Genomic DNA, 15,411 nt, shown 5'->3' with positions numbered 1-15,411 from the left:
TGATGACAAGATATGGTGAGCATCTTTCCATATGCTTATTGGTCATTTGAATATTTTCTTTTGTTTTTCAAAATTGGGTTTTCTGTCTTTTTCTTATTAATTTGTGGGAGTTCTTTATATATTCTGGATAAAAGATTTTTTTTTGTCTGGTGTATGTATTGCACATACATCCTCCCAGATTGTGGTATGCCTTTTCACTTTCTTAATCTTGTCTTTTAATTAACAGACTTTTAAAATTTTAATGACATTCAATTTATCAATATTTTCTTTTATGTTAGTACATTTTGTGTCCTATTTAAGAAATCTTTGTCTACCTCAAGGTCTTGAAGATATTTCTAAGGTTGTTGTTTTTAAATTAAGACCTTATTTTTGGAGCAGTTTTAGGTTCACAGTAAAATTGAGGGGAAGGTACACATTTTCTATATATTTCCTGCCCCCACACAGGCATGGCCCCCATTATCAACATCCCCCACTAGAGTGGTACATTTGTTATAATTAATGAGCCTACACTGACACATAATAATCACCCAAAGTCCATAGTTTATATTAGAGTTCACTCTTTGTGTTTTACATTCCATGGATTTGGACAAATGTATAGTGACATGTATCCATCATTATAGTATCATACAGAATGTTTTCACTGCCCTAAAAATCCTCTGTGCTCTATTCATCGTTCCCCACCCCCCTACCCCTGGAAAGCACTGATCTTTTTATTGACTCCATGCCTTTTCTAGAATGTCATATAGTAGAAATCATACAGTATGTAGCCTTTTTGTATTGGCTTCTCTCACTTAGTAACAAGCATTTAAGTTTCCTCCATGTCTTTTCATGGCTCGATAGCTCATTTTCTTTTTTAGTGCTGAATAATATTCCACTGTCTGGGTGTACCAGTTTATTTAGCTGTTCACCTACTGAAGGATGTCTTGGTCACTTACAAGTTTTGGCAACTTTGACTAAATCCGCTATAAACATCTGTGTACTGGTGTTGATATGGACATAAGTTTTCAACTCCTTTGGGTAAATACCAAGGAGTGGCGTTGCTGAATCCTATAAGAGTATATTTAGTTTTGTAATAAATCTCCAAGCTGTCTTCCAAAGTGACTGTACAATTTGCATTCCCGTCAGCAATGAATTCCTGTTCCTGTTGTTCCACATTCTAACCAGCATTTGGTGTTGTCTGCGTTCAAGAGAGCAGAATTAAAAAATCCTGCAATAGACTCAGGTGCACATGAAAATCTAATGTACAGTAATTGTGTTTCCCCCTAGGATATTTTGAAAAATTTAATAACCTTAAGGGATAAATTGTTCACTGACCTGAATTATACAGAGTCCTCAGAAATCATCCAAAAATAACAGCTTTGTATAAACATTTTTGACTTTCTGCTGTAATAAGATCCATATTTTTCCTTCTGTCTGGAAATTCTGGTTGGACTGTTCACGGCATTGCCATGAGGATTAAATGATTTAATAAAGGCTAAGGCACTCTATTATATGCCTGACACAAAATAAATGCTCAATTGATGTTAGGAATTATTAGTTATTACAATGATGACATTAGTTGTTACAGTGAAGTTAGCTGCAAACTCCTTTTCTGTCAGCCACAATACCCAACACAGGCCTGAACACAGAGTAATATCCAGGTAAGTGCTCAGTGAGTGACTGGTTTCCAACATTTGGGATTTCTTCCACACTTGAAATACCATAGCTTATTTTATGTCTTTTTAAAAATGTTCTAGGGCTTCCCTGGTGGCGCAGTGGTTAGGAATCTGCCTGCCAACACAGGAGACATGGGTTCGAGCCCTGGTCTGGGAAGATCCCACATTGCCACGGAGCAACTAAGACTGTGTGCCACAACTACTGAGCCTGCGCTCTAGAGCCTATGAGCCACAACTACTGAGCCCATGTGCCACAGCTAGTGAGCCTGTGCACCTACAGCCTGTGCTCCACAACAGGAGAAGCCACCACAAGCAGAAGTCCGTGCACCGGGACGAAGAAGATTAGCCCCTGCTTGCCGCAACTAGAGAAAGCCCGTGAGAAGCAATGAAGACCCAACTCAGCCAAAAATAAAAATAAATTTATTTTTAAAAATTCTAAGAATTAATTGATTTAAAAAAAAAAACAGCTGTTGATCCAACTCAACCAACTCAACTTTTTTTTTTTTGCGGTACGCTGGCCTCTCGCTGTTGTGGCCTCTCCCGTTGCGGAGCACAGGCTCGGGACGCGCAGGCTCAGCGTCCATGGCTCACAGGCCCAGCCGCTCCGCGGCATGTGGGATCTTCCCGGACCGGGGCATGAACCTGTGTCCCCTGCATCAGCAGGCGGACTCTCAACCACTGCGCCACCAGGGAAGCCCTCAACTTTATTTTAATTGCATTAATTTCTGCTTTTATCCTAATGTTCAGGCCTTGTTTTCTAATCATGCATTTAAGGCGATAAATTTTCCTCCAAGTATTGCTTTGACTTCATCCCACAAGTTATGTGGAGTATTCATAACATAACGATCCTGTCAATAATTAAAGCAGATGCCTATAAGGCATTTAGCACAGTTAGTGCGCAATACTGGTTAGCTGCTTTAACCTTATCCAGTACTCGGCCAACAAGTATTTATTTGTCATTCTCAGGACACCAGGTAAGCTTCTCCGAGCCACCTTCCGTGCCTCTCCTCACTTTTCTTTTGCCTTTGTAACTCCTCCTAGCCCCTTAGGGGGCGAGGCCTGGCCTTCACGCGCTTTGACCCCACCCCCCGCCAGGTTTCCATGACACTACGTAGCTTCTAACGACATATTCTATAATCCTGTCTCCTTCCGCTTTCTAAAAGCGGCTATGGGACCACGATGGAAAAATAGTCCCTTGGCAAAGGAGTTCTTTTCACGAGGAGGCGGAACTAGGGCGGGGCTTAAGCGGAAGGAACAGGAAGTCTGTGAGCCCTGTGGCGGGATTGGGCTCAGCGCTCTCAGGGGGCGGAGGGATCCATCACAGGCGGCGGGCGGCCACCGCCTCCATTTAAGGAGGGGAGAACGGTGCGGGCGGCAGTTGCTGTGGTTTCCGTGTTGAGGTGGCTTAGTTTTTATGGGAGCTGAAGTTCACGGACGCAGCGTCGCGTGTCCAAGTCCAGCTGTCTGTGGCTACCGAGCGGGAGGTCAGGAGTGCAGCGTCCTTTCTTCGGACTAGGGCCAGCTCCCTGTTTTCCCTTCGCCACTTGGTGCCAATATTTAGGTCGTCTTCGGCGCGGCTGAGGAGAAGGCCGCGGGCGAGATGTTCAAGAACACGTTCCAGAGCGGCTTCCTTTCTATCCTCTACAGCATTGGCAGCAAGCCCCTGCAAATCTGGGACAAAAAGGTCAGGGGCTGGGGGCGGCGGCGGCGGGGCGGGGGCCCGGGGCTGGGCCCGGGGTAGCGGGTAGTTGTGTCGAACTGGCGCCTGGGGGAGGCCGGGCGGTCTCTGCTGTCTCCTGTCCCCAGCCTGGCGTGACTGAGGCGCGAGGTGGGGGCGTCGTGTAGGCCGCGGGGGCTGCATTGTGGGGTGGGCGTGCCTGGGGTTTAAGTGTCCTGCGGCAGTAGTGTGGTTAGGACAGTTGCCCCTCGCGGCAGACTTGACTGGGCCAGTCGGTTCCTCAGCCTCGGTTTCCGCATCTATATGTGGGGTCGATAGTGCACGTCTCACGGCATGAAAAGCGTAAACTCACGTGAGGTTGCTTCGGGAACGCGCAGATGAAAGGAACCGCTGTGGAATGGAACGCGCAGATGAAAGGAACCGCTGTTCACTGATTTCACAAATATTTACTGATATCCTGTGTTGTGCCAGGCACTGTGCTGGGCACTAGACACAGAGCCTTTGTTCCAGGCCCCCTTATAGAGGCACAGCCAGAACTCAGTTATGTTTGGGTTTCATTCATTTGCTCCCTTCCTCCCACTGATCCCAGCCAAGCCGGAATTCGGTGGCCTTTGGCACCTGCTCCACACTCACTGTGACTTGGGGTCTGTACTCTGCCTTCAGTGGCTGATCTCCATCAGAGAGGTTGCAAAATGGTGATAAAGTGTTGTCTGGGTTAACAAGCTGAACGCCAGGTACAAGCCTCATCATCTTTATTCAGGCATCCACTAGATGATAACTTTCACTGACTCTGGGAGATGGTGACCCTGTCCACTTTTTGGAGATGTTGATTGGGGGCATGTGTGCCTAGCAATCTATGAGTTGGTCTGCATTTAATTACTTTGATATTTCCTTTCTCATGCAAATTCCCAGTCATCCGTACCTTTTTTGAATATAAGTTAATATAAAGCACTGTACATTGGAAGACAGGTGATTTAGGGTATAACCTTAGTACTGCACTCCTTCGGGGACAATGGAGAGAGGTGGTATGTTGAATGCTGTTTTTATAGAGAAGAATGTAGGATAATCTAAATAAGCAGTTCATTGGTAATGAGGCCAAGAATTTTGGATATCATCTCAGAACAATTCCCTGTCTTCCCTTATCCACAGATGAAGGTTTGGGGCCACATAGAGATTAGGAGAGAACATGGACAGCCTTCTGCCTGTTGCCACTAGGGAATTCTGCTTTCTGAGAGCAGCTTTGGGAATGGTGTGTTCACAATGTCATTTTTATAAGATAGTTGAAAGATCTGAATGTAATGAGTTTGGCCTTATGCATGTGTGAGAAATCTGACCAGCTCTCCTCTTTCACAGTGATTCTGTCCACAAACTAGAGCTAATGCCAAGAGTTACTTATTACCCAAGAGAGCAGTTCCTTAACTGTTTTCCTACATTTTACTGAGTTTTTCAGTTCCATGGTTTTGTTCACATTGGAATAAAAAACACTTTAAACTCCAAAATTGTACCTCTACAAAGAGAAGCCGGAATGAGTGTACCTGGGAACTTTGTAAAGATGATGGCTTCTCAGCTGTGGCTTGACTTAATTTTGGACTGTCCAAAGGCAAGGAGAGAGTGGATTGTATGCCAGTTGAATTTGGGATTGTAACCAAAGTGTCAATATGAGGCAATTGATATAGAGAATGGGGCTTGATCTAGGAGGAGAGGTTTTCAGAGCAGGTCAGAGAACTTACCAACACAAAGAATTCCAGTGGTAGAGAGGCCTCAGCATTTCTATCAGGTGAAACTTTTATCAGAGTTGCCCCATTTTAACCCTTCTGGGCTTGATCTTTTGTAGTGTGTTTTATTTTTCAAATGCAGCTTTTTGAGTAGTCAACATGTTTGCACACGGAATATAAAAGCAGAGTAACCATGGTGCACTGTGTCCCTTAACAACGCCACTAGAGGTCGGATGGTACCCTAATAACATAAACCTGTGTGAAAACATTGTTAGAAGATCGACTGGCAGGGTTACGTGGAGTAAATTAAGCAGACATTTTGGCAAAGAAAACCTTTAGAGGAACACTCATTTTAAGCAAAATTCTCATAATAGTAAAAATAAATTATATGTTTCTACTCTTCTTATTTAGACTAGATTGAAAAGTGTTTATCTGTGAACTTTTCCCCCTTGAGGCAAGAGAAGGAAAGGGAGGAAGAAAGGAAAGTTTGGGGCCAGATCCATAGGCTTTGGTGTATGTGTTCCTTTACTCAGCTGTATTATAAAGTCCTCAGAAAGTGTTGGGAATCCAGTCTAGAAGGGGAGACACTGGGAACTGATATTCTTATCAAAGATTTATTGAGCAACAGCAAAGTGACAGGCATTGTATAGATTTGGGGAGATACAAAGTTAGGGAAGAGAAGACATTTTCCCCACTCCCATGATTCCGAATAAGGCAAAGTTGTAATAAGGGCAAAGTTTGGTGGAGGGAGGGAAGGACTGTCCACATTTATCTAGAAATGACCCTGCCCTCTGCTAGTAGGTACATATTGGCTATAAGTGCCTGTTTTTAGTTGTTACATATTTTGATTTCACAAAACTTTACTATTCTCCTTCCTGAGTTTATGGAGAGAGAATTTCTGTTATTTGTTTACGGTGAAGAGCAGTCTTTGAAAACTTAGGTTTGGCTTCATTTAGGCTCTGTGTCTCCTTATGAATATGAGGAGTGAATGCCATATTCATAATAGTTAATTTGCAAATTCATTTTGGGGGTGTGGCTACATTTGCAATACCTGCATTTATCTGACACTCTGAAGTTCTCAGCCCTTCCCCCCATCTCATCTTCAAATCTCAGCTTAACTTAAGTTCCCAATGAAATAATGTTTATGTCTCCTGTGTGCTCCTGTGGCGCTCTATATCACGCTGAATGGCAGTTGCCTATTTATTGTATATCTCCCACTAGACTACAGGTTCCTTAGGGGGAAGAATAGTATCTTACCTTGAAACTCCAGTGCCAGAGTGTGGTCAGACACCTTGGATTTGTGTCCTGGCTCTGTCATATGTCCTGTGCAGTGTAACCTTGAGCAAGTACTCAACTACTCAGTTCTCTCATCTTGTAATCCACCTCCTTATCATGGTTATGGAGATTAAATGAAGATGTATATAAATGCTTAGCAACAGTTATGGCACACATTATTAAATAGGGCAGGGAACTGGGGCATTTGCTCAAGAGTAAGTGAAAAATTTATAACTGAGCCCAATATTCAGATGCCTGGGAATAGGAAGTACAGTAACTCCAGACTTCTGAAATGAGAATAATTTAGTCAGTGTACCATGGCTTTCCCAATCCAAAACTTTAACATGGCTGTAAGGCCACACAGACTGTGGTCTGGTACCTGCTTAACTAGTTCTCCAGGCTGACGTCCCACAGGATCCCCCTTCTAGTATTGACCTCCTACTGAACTGAAAGAAGTCTGTTCTCTCCTGCTTTAGGCTTTTGTACTTGCCAGCCCCTCTCCTGGGACCCACTCCTACCCCCTCTTCATTAGTCTCTAGGTCTCAGCTCAAAGGTACCTCCTCAGGTTAAGTTAATTTATATCCACTTATAGAACCTCTACTTCCTTCTCATCATACTTGAAATTAGCTTCTCAAGATCTGTATTCCTGGCTGGACGGTAAGCTTCCTGATAGAGACCTTTGTAATTTTTCAAACCAAGAGTTTAGCAGAAATTAGGGATTTCTTAATGCTCCCTTAACTTCTGGGATCAGCAAATACTACATTATTAAAGGACTTTTTATGTTTAATGTAAACATTACTTCCGGTTTGTAAAGAAAATACCAGGAGGTTCTTTTCCCACTTATGCCTGTGTAAAACATGTAACTTTCAGACTTTACTGGTAATACCCTAAAAATCTACTACATGAGATTGTTAACTCATACAAGCTTCTCTTTCTTTCTGCTCACCTTGTCTTTCTCTGCTGCTGATCCTCCCCATTCCCAAACGAAATATTAGAACCAGAGTTTTTGTGGCTGTTGCTGGAAAATACTAGATTCCCATTCCCAGTTCCTAATTTTAAAAATGAACAAAGTCTCTCTCCAGAAAAAAAGTTCCCACACCCTAACTTTTAATTAGCAAACCTTGTCGGTACATGTTAAATTTCTAGTAGTAGAATTGAGAGCATTTGGACATGAAAGTACTAAAACTATTTTTTTCAGATTATCCCTGGGTCAATCTGAGGATGTTATTCATTTTTCCAAAAAATATCTTTTACTATAATTGGGCAAAGGCCTGGGTTTTAGTTACACTTGCCCTTTCAAGGCATTCTTAGGAAGAGACTGGTTAGCAATACATATAATTGTCCTTACTTTAACTGAACGGTTGTTTGTAAATGTCCAAAGTTGCCTGTCTGCTGTTTGGATAGTCCCTGTTACGTGCCGCAAAGGAAGAGAAGCCTTTAATCCACTGGAGCCTACAAGGCCGAGCGCTTGAGACAGAGCTATGCCCAGCTCTCCCCACAGAGGTCTCCCTCTGCCTGTTTTCTGACTTAGAGCCCAGCCCCTAGCTCAGGGCAGAAACTTTCCTGCTGAAATGGACAGCTCTAAAGGCTTAATGTAAATTGGAACATGTGTCATTAAGACTAGGATGCCAGATGGCTGAGGGCTCAGCTGTCTGCCAGGATAAGTGGGTGGAGCCACAAAAAAGAAAGGTGGGAGTGGGGAACGGATACAACTCGTGTTATTTTTAAAGCACTTGACGAAATATAGAGCATTGGCCAGCTTCCTCCCTATCCCAGTAGTATTTTCCCCTGCTCAGCTTTGACTCTCCTCCCTGGGGCTTACATTGGGGGAAAAAAAATCAGTGTTCTTTATTAGTTGTCCCAGCAACCATGGAAAGCCTGGGAGAGTGATTGCAAAAAAGGGCTTGAAGTTTCCCTTCTTGGTGCCTGCAGAGGCTGAGAACCATTCTGATTGTTAATTGCCAGTAGCCTGGGTTCTGAAGCTTCTAAGGTACCTCCACCTCATAGTTGGGGCCCGGGGGTGGGGGAGGGGAGGAGATCATGAAATTAAAAAATGTAAGATTGGCTTTATTTATTATCATTATTTTGGAGGAAAAAAACACTCATAGGCCACACTACAGGAATGTGTCATGAAATAAAAAAATTAGCAAGTCAAAAACAATAGGCACTTTCTAATTTAGAGAGGGAAGTAAAATAAAACCTACTTCCACCAGGTGCAATAAATGCTGACCAGTTCATTTTATCTTCATTTCAAAGCCAGGCCTGCCTAGTGGCCTCTGAACTGGAAGAAGCTAAGGAAAGGAAGTTGATACTTTCTGAGTCCATGTGTCTTGTTATACATGTTTGTCAGAAGCTGGACTGGGGAGGGGCTTGCTTCCTGGAAGACCTTTACAACTTAAGGCAGTGACAGCCAGATTGCCAGAGTGGTTGGGAGGCCTTGCCCCAAATTGTCCACCTCTCTTTCTCCTTTGATCGTAGTTTTAGAGCCTAGAGAGAAGTTTGGGGACGTTTCCCACCCATATCTCTGGTTAATTGCACCCCTGGCCCCACTCCACTCTTCTTCCAGTGAATTTGTATTTACAGCCCTTTGAACTTAATAAAGAAGAAAAATCATAATTCACTAAGAAATCACCTTAATTTGATTTTAAAGCTCTGGCAGCTTGTGATATGAGAATACTTTTCTTTGAGGACTGAACTTTCTCCTTGGGCAAAGCTCTATTTAGACTGTTCTCGCCACTAAGCAGGTTAAAACTCTAGAGAGACTGTTGGGCATTCCTTCGAAAAAGCTGCCTTTTCCCCCTCTGGGTTCTCGTGTTTTATGGGCTATGTTAATTAATTTTGTAAGAATTAAGCTTGTGCGTGTGGTAGTTTATGTGTTGTGAAAGGAATTTCTCTTAAGAAGTTACTGACAGTCCAACTGAAAGTTAGTTTGCCCCTGGGACAGAAGTGTAAGAATACACATAGTCTGTTTTGGCTTTTAGTCTGTTGGCTTCTGTGTGCAGTGTAAGGCATTGTTTTCTTCTGTAAAGACCTGAGTAGTCACATTTACTGGAGTGCTATAAACTTTGAGATGGGCAGAAGGCAAACGTCCTAACATTTCCTCCCTGTGAAACCTGGCTGGGTTTTCTGGAGCTGAGGGAGGCTTCCCGTGACTGTAGTCAGAGAGACCTTCCAGGATGTAAGATCTGAGGTCCCACTTACAATGTTGGCTAAATTGCAACGTGTTGCCTTTTAACAATAGTAGTCTTTGGACCCTAATTACTTAATCCTTTCAATTTAACCATCTGTTTGGTTTGTTGCATTCGGTACCTTTTTAAGAAAGAATGAAGTTATAGAGAATAATTAGTGGTATGTTATATAATTAGTATTTGCATCTTGTTGGAATACTGTCAGCTCTTATCAGTGTGCCTGCAACATACTATATGGAAAAATTTCTTTATGAATTCCTCCTTTACCAAGAAGTCTGCCTGATTTTCCACAGCAGCTGTGGGCTAGCAAATAGAGGAGGAATATTGCCACTTTGGGAGCATTTATATGAGGAATGAGGTGGGCAGTGTTGGCATGTGCTACAAGTCTTTGTGATCCAAGTCTTTGTGCTTTTAATCTCCCTTGGAAAGAGGCCCAGAATTCAAAGCAGGAGGGCATTGGATGTCGCCAGCTTTGTTTGAGAAGCACTTCAATATGATGTTTGTGACTTGAGAATCCAGAAGTGCTACACTGGCAGAGATCTGGGGCCCATCCACTCAGCATTCTGTCTCTGACAATGGGTACCAAAGGATGATTTGTGGGAAGGCATTCTTTATGCTAGTAACCTCACTAGCATTGTGATATACCTTAGGATCTCTGGCTTCCCATAATAGCCCACGGTGGATATGTTATCCAGGAATTTTTGAAAAATCCTCCTTGAATCTCTTCATATGTGCCAACTCTTAGGATGACAGATTCCAGAAGTCAGCAAATATTTGAATGCTTAGTTTATGCCTAGCAGAGTACTAAGCACTATAGAACATATAAATGATGTTTAATACTTGGTCCTTACTCTTCAGCTTATACTTTTTTGAGGAGACAAGACTCAGTTGCATCTGGCAGAAAAAGATGGGCAGTGATATCAGATGTTACCTGGGGAATACCAAGCACACCACAAGTGGATCAAATTAACAGGAACAGAGCACACAGAGACTGATGTCTAAAGACAGAATGCCATGTTATTAATAATTGTGTTGAACAATACAACTATCAGACTCAACGCTGTATTCTCTCCCCATATGCAAGTCTCATGGAAAGCCACATGATGAGTTGTTGAATATGACAGCACAGGCAGCCGTTTTCACTATACGTAGTAAAAGACCACATGCTTGTCATTCTGATGCATCAGGTTCTAAACCTGGTTGATCTTTTTCATGTGTTAATACATTCAGCCCTAACAGTCCAGCCCTGTCTCAGAAGTGCCTTTGCATGTCTCTGCTCTGTCCATATAAGGTGCTTGGATGTAATGCTTGAAGATAATTGTGCTTTCCTAAATATGTTTTGAGAGGAGGAATCCGTATCGAATATTGATTCCTCTCCATCATATTCCCCCTACATATGCAGCAAACAATGCAAAACAATGTAGGATGAAGTGCTAAATTATGTAGTCTAGGCTACATGAGCAAGAAAAATGAATCAGAGAGAAGAGAGGTCAGTGTAGGCTGAAAACGCTAAAGAAGACTTCTGTGTGTGGCACAGATGGGACTCGAATTCATACCTGAAAAAGTAGAAACTTAGGGAAAAGAAGATAAGGAAGCATGAAGTAGGAGTAAACCTGGGGTAGTAATACGTTCGGTTTTTGGTTGCTACCCTCCCTCTCAGTGACACTCAGCACTTGACCTTTCTGGCCAGAGAACTATGTGAGGCAGTGTAGGGCAGTGGAAAGCCTGGCGTTAATCCTGCCCCTCTTACTTAGGGTCTGTCGTCTGCACTCCCTGAGTGTCAGTGTCCACGTCTGTAAAGTGGAAGCAACACCAACGACCTTGTGATTTTTGTTGTTGTTGTTAGGACTGAGCTCGTTGTTGTTAGCAATGTTCCTAGTGTATAGTAGATGCTTGGTAAACGTTAGCTGGATCTAAATTGAGTTGATTTCTTTGGGAAGAAATTTGTCCTGATTTATAGATTGCCAAATTGCCTGCAACTCCTGTGGTGGTTGATTGGGCCCTGTACAGAGGTAATAGCATGGCTTACTTTCACATATCGTGTCACAAACTTCTGTGTTATGCCCTTTGGGCTACTGTGGTTTTCTTTAAATCAGGAGTGTCCAACCCCTGGGCTGCGGACCGGTACTGGTCCGCTGCCTGTTTGGAACCGGGCCGCACAGCAGGAGGTAAGCGGCAGGCGAGCCGGGGTAGCTTCATCTGTGGCTCTGCATCGCTGGCATTATCGCCTGAACCACCATATCCCACCCCACCCCCAACCCCGGTCCGTGGAAAAACTGTCTTCCACACAACCGGTCCCTGGTGCCAAAGAGGTTGGAGACCGCTGCTTTAAATAGTCCCATTCAGCCTTCAAAATCTTAACAGAGTTATTTGTCGATATTTCAGTACTAACCAGTTTAATTTCATCCCTTGTAGGTACGGAATGGCCACATCAAAAGAATCACCGATAATGACATCCAGTCCCTGGTGCTAGAGATTGAAGGAACAAATGTCAGGTAGGTTGCCACTCTGTTCTCCCAGAGACATGGAATGCCAGGAGGTAGTACATTCATAGAGGTTAATAGCATGGACTGCAGAGTCAGACTGCCTGGTGTGAATCCAGCTTTGCTACTTAGAGCTCACCTTGGGCAAGTTATTTAATCCCCCAGGCTTTAGTTTCCTCACCTGTGAAGTAGGGATAATGACAGTACATCTTCCTTGTAGAATTATTGTGAAGATTAAGTAAGTGAATGTGTATAAAACACTTAAAACCTGCTTAGCACTTAGTCAGTGCCGTATAAGTCTTAGTTATTAATACTTAACCCAGATGTGTTTATGTGGAGGTATGGGTTTACAGTAATCATCCAGTGGATGGCCAGGGTAGTTTTCAGTGTTACAATGGTCTTAGTTTTGGTTTTCTATCATTTGATAGTTTCTTAGACCAGAATTAAATCTTTTTTCACTGGAAGAACTTGCAGATCCACTGGTCTGGCTTTGTTTCTCAGATATTTTATTGTTGATGTCTAGTGCTATGTTAAACTTTTGTTTCAGAGTCCAGCACTTTTTTTTAACACATTAGCTTAACTTAAGGGTTGAGGGATCATTGGATGACATATCTGGATCTTTTAGATCTGCCTTCCAATTTATCCTCTTGGACTGAGTGTTATTGCTGTGCATACCACAAAGGAAAAGGCAAGTAGTGTGTTTATTGGTGTTTCCTCTTTCTACAGCACCACATATATCACATGTCCTGCAGACCCAAAGAAAACATTGGGAATTAAACTTCCCTTCCTTGTCATGATTATCAAAAACCTGAAGAAATATTTTACCTTTGAAGTACAGGTAAGTATGTGCACATGAATCTCTACACTCTTGGCTATACCAAAGAGATGTCCTGTCAATTTATAGGAGAAAAGTGGCCGCAGGAAAGTATCTTTATCCTTTTGTATGTATTCTTTTCTGCCTCTGCTGTACACTTGATGCAACCTTTTTTTTTTGTGGTACGCGGGCCTCACTGTTGTGGCCTCTCCCGTTGCGGAGCACAGGCTCCGGACGCGCAGGCTAAGCGGCCATGGCTCACGGGCCCAGCCGCTCCGCGGCATGTGGGATCTTCCCGGACCGGGGCACAAACCCGTGTCCCCTGCATCGGCAGGCGGACTCTCTACCGCTGCGCCACCAGGGAAGCCCGCAACCATTATTATTATGGCATTATTATTATGGCATTATTATTTTGGTATTATCAATCAAAGTTTAATGCCAAGTTTTAAAAGAAGCAGTAAGCATCTAGAAAATCTAATCAATAACTACAAGAGTTCAAAGCTTGAAGGTTAGAGTAGTGTCCATTTGGGAAGTTACTATTTAATACTGAGCTATTGTTGGTCTCAAGTCTAGCTTTTTTAATTTTTCAAAGGGAAGAATGTTTATGGAATCATGCTATGGTCTGGGGGCCTGATGCATGTGTCATATGTCATAAGCAGCTGGTGTTGTCTTGGCAACAGACAAGATAAACTAGCTACTTCCGGGCCGTCTGCATCCAGTGTGACCTATATCTGGTTTGTTTATTCTCCCTTGGGTCTCAGCCTTGGGAAGCCAGGCTGTGGGAGTTTCAAGTCCTCGTCTTATCAAGGTTGTTTGCTTCTTGCAAGATGGAGTTAATGTGATTCTTCTCTATATTTCATAGGTACTAGATGACAAGAATGTGCGTCGGCGGTTTCGGGCAAGTAACTACCAGAGCACCACCAGGGTCAAACCCTTCATCTGTACCATGCCCATGCGGCTGGATGACGGCTGGAACCAGATTCAGTTCAACCTGTCAGACTTCACTCGGCGGGCATATGGCACAAATTACATTGAGACCCTCAGGGTGCAGGTACTGGCTCCTTTTCCAGATGGAGCCCCAAATGGGAGAGGGGTCTAGGCTCTGTTTGTTACTGGCTTGTGACCCAGGTGACAGAACAGTGTGGGTTTCTGGCTAAAGTTCCCAAGTCACTGTCCAGGGGGCTTTCACCTCAGAGAGGCCCAGGACCTTCTCAGGAATCTGCTCAGATACAGTGGGAGAATACAGCAAGTAAAATCTCCCTCTTGTCAAAATCTACCCCTAAGCCACGCTGAGGAGATGCCACAGAGGTGAAGCTTTGATGGCACCATGCGGGGGGCTCAAGGAACATCAGGAAAAGAGGAAAGACAATCATAGTTTGAGACTTATTTTAAGTCTTGCATCCACAGATCCATGCAAACTGTCGCATCCGACGGGTTTACTTCTCAGACAGACTCTACTCCGAAGACGAACTGCCAGCAGAGTTCAAACTGTATCTCCCAGTTCAGAATAAGGCAAAGGTAAGCCAGCTTTCCTCAGAGGAAGGCCAGACAGTGAGTTGTAGAAGCTGTGTCCCTGGAAAGTGCTCTGTTCTACAAGTTCAGCTGCAGAGCCTCTCTGTGTTGACATGGAGTAGGGAGGACTTTTACATCATAAGATCTTAGGTCTTCCACCACCAGCACTGAATCAGGAATGATCCCATGAAATGCTCTGTTATTGCTGTCTCACCTCCATGAAGTGATACCGTCTCTCCTGGGGGGCATCCTGCTGCTTCCTGCTCCCAGGCCTTCCTTGCAGAATATCTCCATCTGAACCTCTTCATCAGCCCCAAATTACTATCAGCCGATCTGTCCCCTCTGACACGATGATGGGTGCTTACATGCCTGCCCACTGGTGACACATATGCATCTCCCCACAGTCCAGCATCCCCTTGAGTGTCACTAGAGGTGGGGGGTCTGTGGCACTGACCGTCTGTTTTCTAATAACTTAAACTGATGCCTTTGTTCTATTTTTTTTTTCTTTCCCCTTCAGCAATAACTGGAATGCCACTCAAGGGATAGACCCTGGATGTGACTCTTAGTTTAAAAAGGAAACTATCTGGAGGACAATGCAAAAAACAAATATTTATATTAGTTCACTGTGCTGCAGTTCTTTTACCTACTCCTTGGCGTCCCTGGTTGTGGCTACCAGTGACCGTGCCGTGCATTGTAAGTACAGTGGGGGATAAGCTGTCCTTTGATACATGAATGCCAGAGTTTATCTTGCTGCCTGCCTCGGTGTGTGGGGAGATACATTTACCATGAACTTACAGAATTAAAGATGTCCCGTAAAGGCAATTTCAGACCAATATTTCTTCCTATGGTTTGTTCTTTGTTTTATATATTATCTAAATATATGTATATGCTGTGTAATACTCATAATCCAGAAATGAATAAAATGTTATATTCTTGGTTTGTAAATTTGTTCTTAGTTTGTGTCTTTTTTAATGGTGACATTTCTCTTTCTTTATGGTATGAAAATAGAACTCTTTCCAAAGAACATCCCATACATTCATGCTGTGAAATAGCTTACAATAAGCACTTGAAGAACAAGACATCTATAGAAA

The 15,411-nt window shown here is 43.4% G+C and overlaps 1 protein-coding gene across 1 annotated transcript; it reads left to right on the top strand.

Annotated features, from left to right (window-relative positions):
- Positions 1-3,021: 3,021 nt before the first annotated feature.
- Positions 3,022-15,265, top strand: CFAP20 (cilia and flagella associated protein 20). Its single transcript, XM_060000810.1, has 6 exons — positions 3,022-3,339; positions 11,927-12,006; positions 12,721-12,832; positions 13,671-13,859; positions 14,216-14,326; positions 14,838-15,265. Exons 1-6 carry the CDS (start codon positions 3,256-3,258, stop codon positions 14,841-14,843), a joined length of 582 nt encoding a protein of 193 aa, XP_059856793.1. The 5' UTR covers positions 3,022-3,255; the 3' UTR covers positions 14,844-15,265.
- The last annotated feature ends 146 nt before the right edge of the window (positions 15,266-15,411 follow it).

Source organism: Delphinus delphis, chromosome 20 (genome assembly GCF_949987515.2).
Source record: "Delphinus delphis chromosome 20, mDelDel1.2, whole genome shotgun sequence".
NCBI classification, from domain to species: domain Eukaryota; kingdom Metazoa; phylum Chordata; class Mammalia; order Artiodactyla; family Delphinidae; genus Delphinus; species Delphinus delphis.
This window is presented reverse-complemented; position numbering and strand designations above follow the sequence as displayed.

What these genes read in the sequence shown, in the direction of transcription:
- CFAP20 (XM_060000810.1), top strand. Translation starts at nt 3,256, where the DNA reads ATGTTCAAGAACACGTTCCAGAGCGGCTTCCTTTCTATCCTCTACAGC. An exon ending in ATTGAAGGAACAAATGTCAG is followed by an intron (nt 12,007 to 12,720) that starts GTAGGTTGCCAC and finishes CTCTTTCTACAG; the next exon opens with CACCACATATATCACATGTC. An exon ending in TTGAGACCCTCAGGGTGCAG is followed by an intron (nt 13,860 to 14,215) that starts GTACTGGCTCCT and finishes TTGCATCCACAG; the next exon opens with ATCCATGCAAACTGTCGCAT.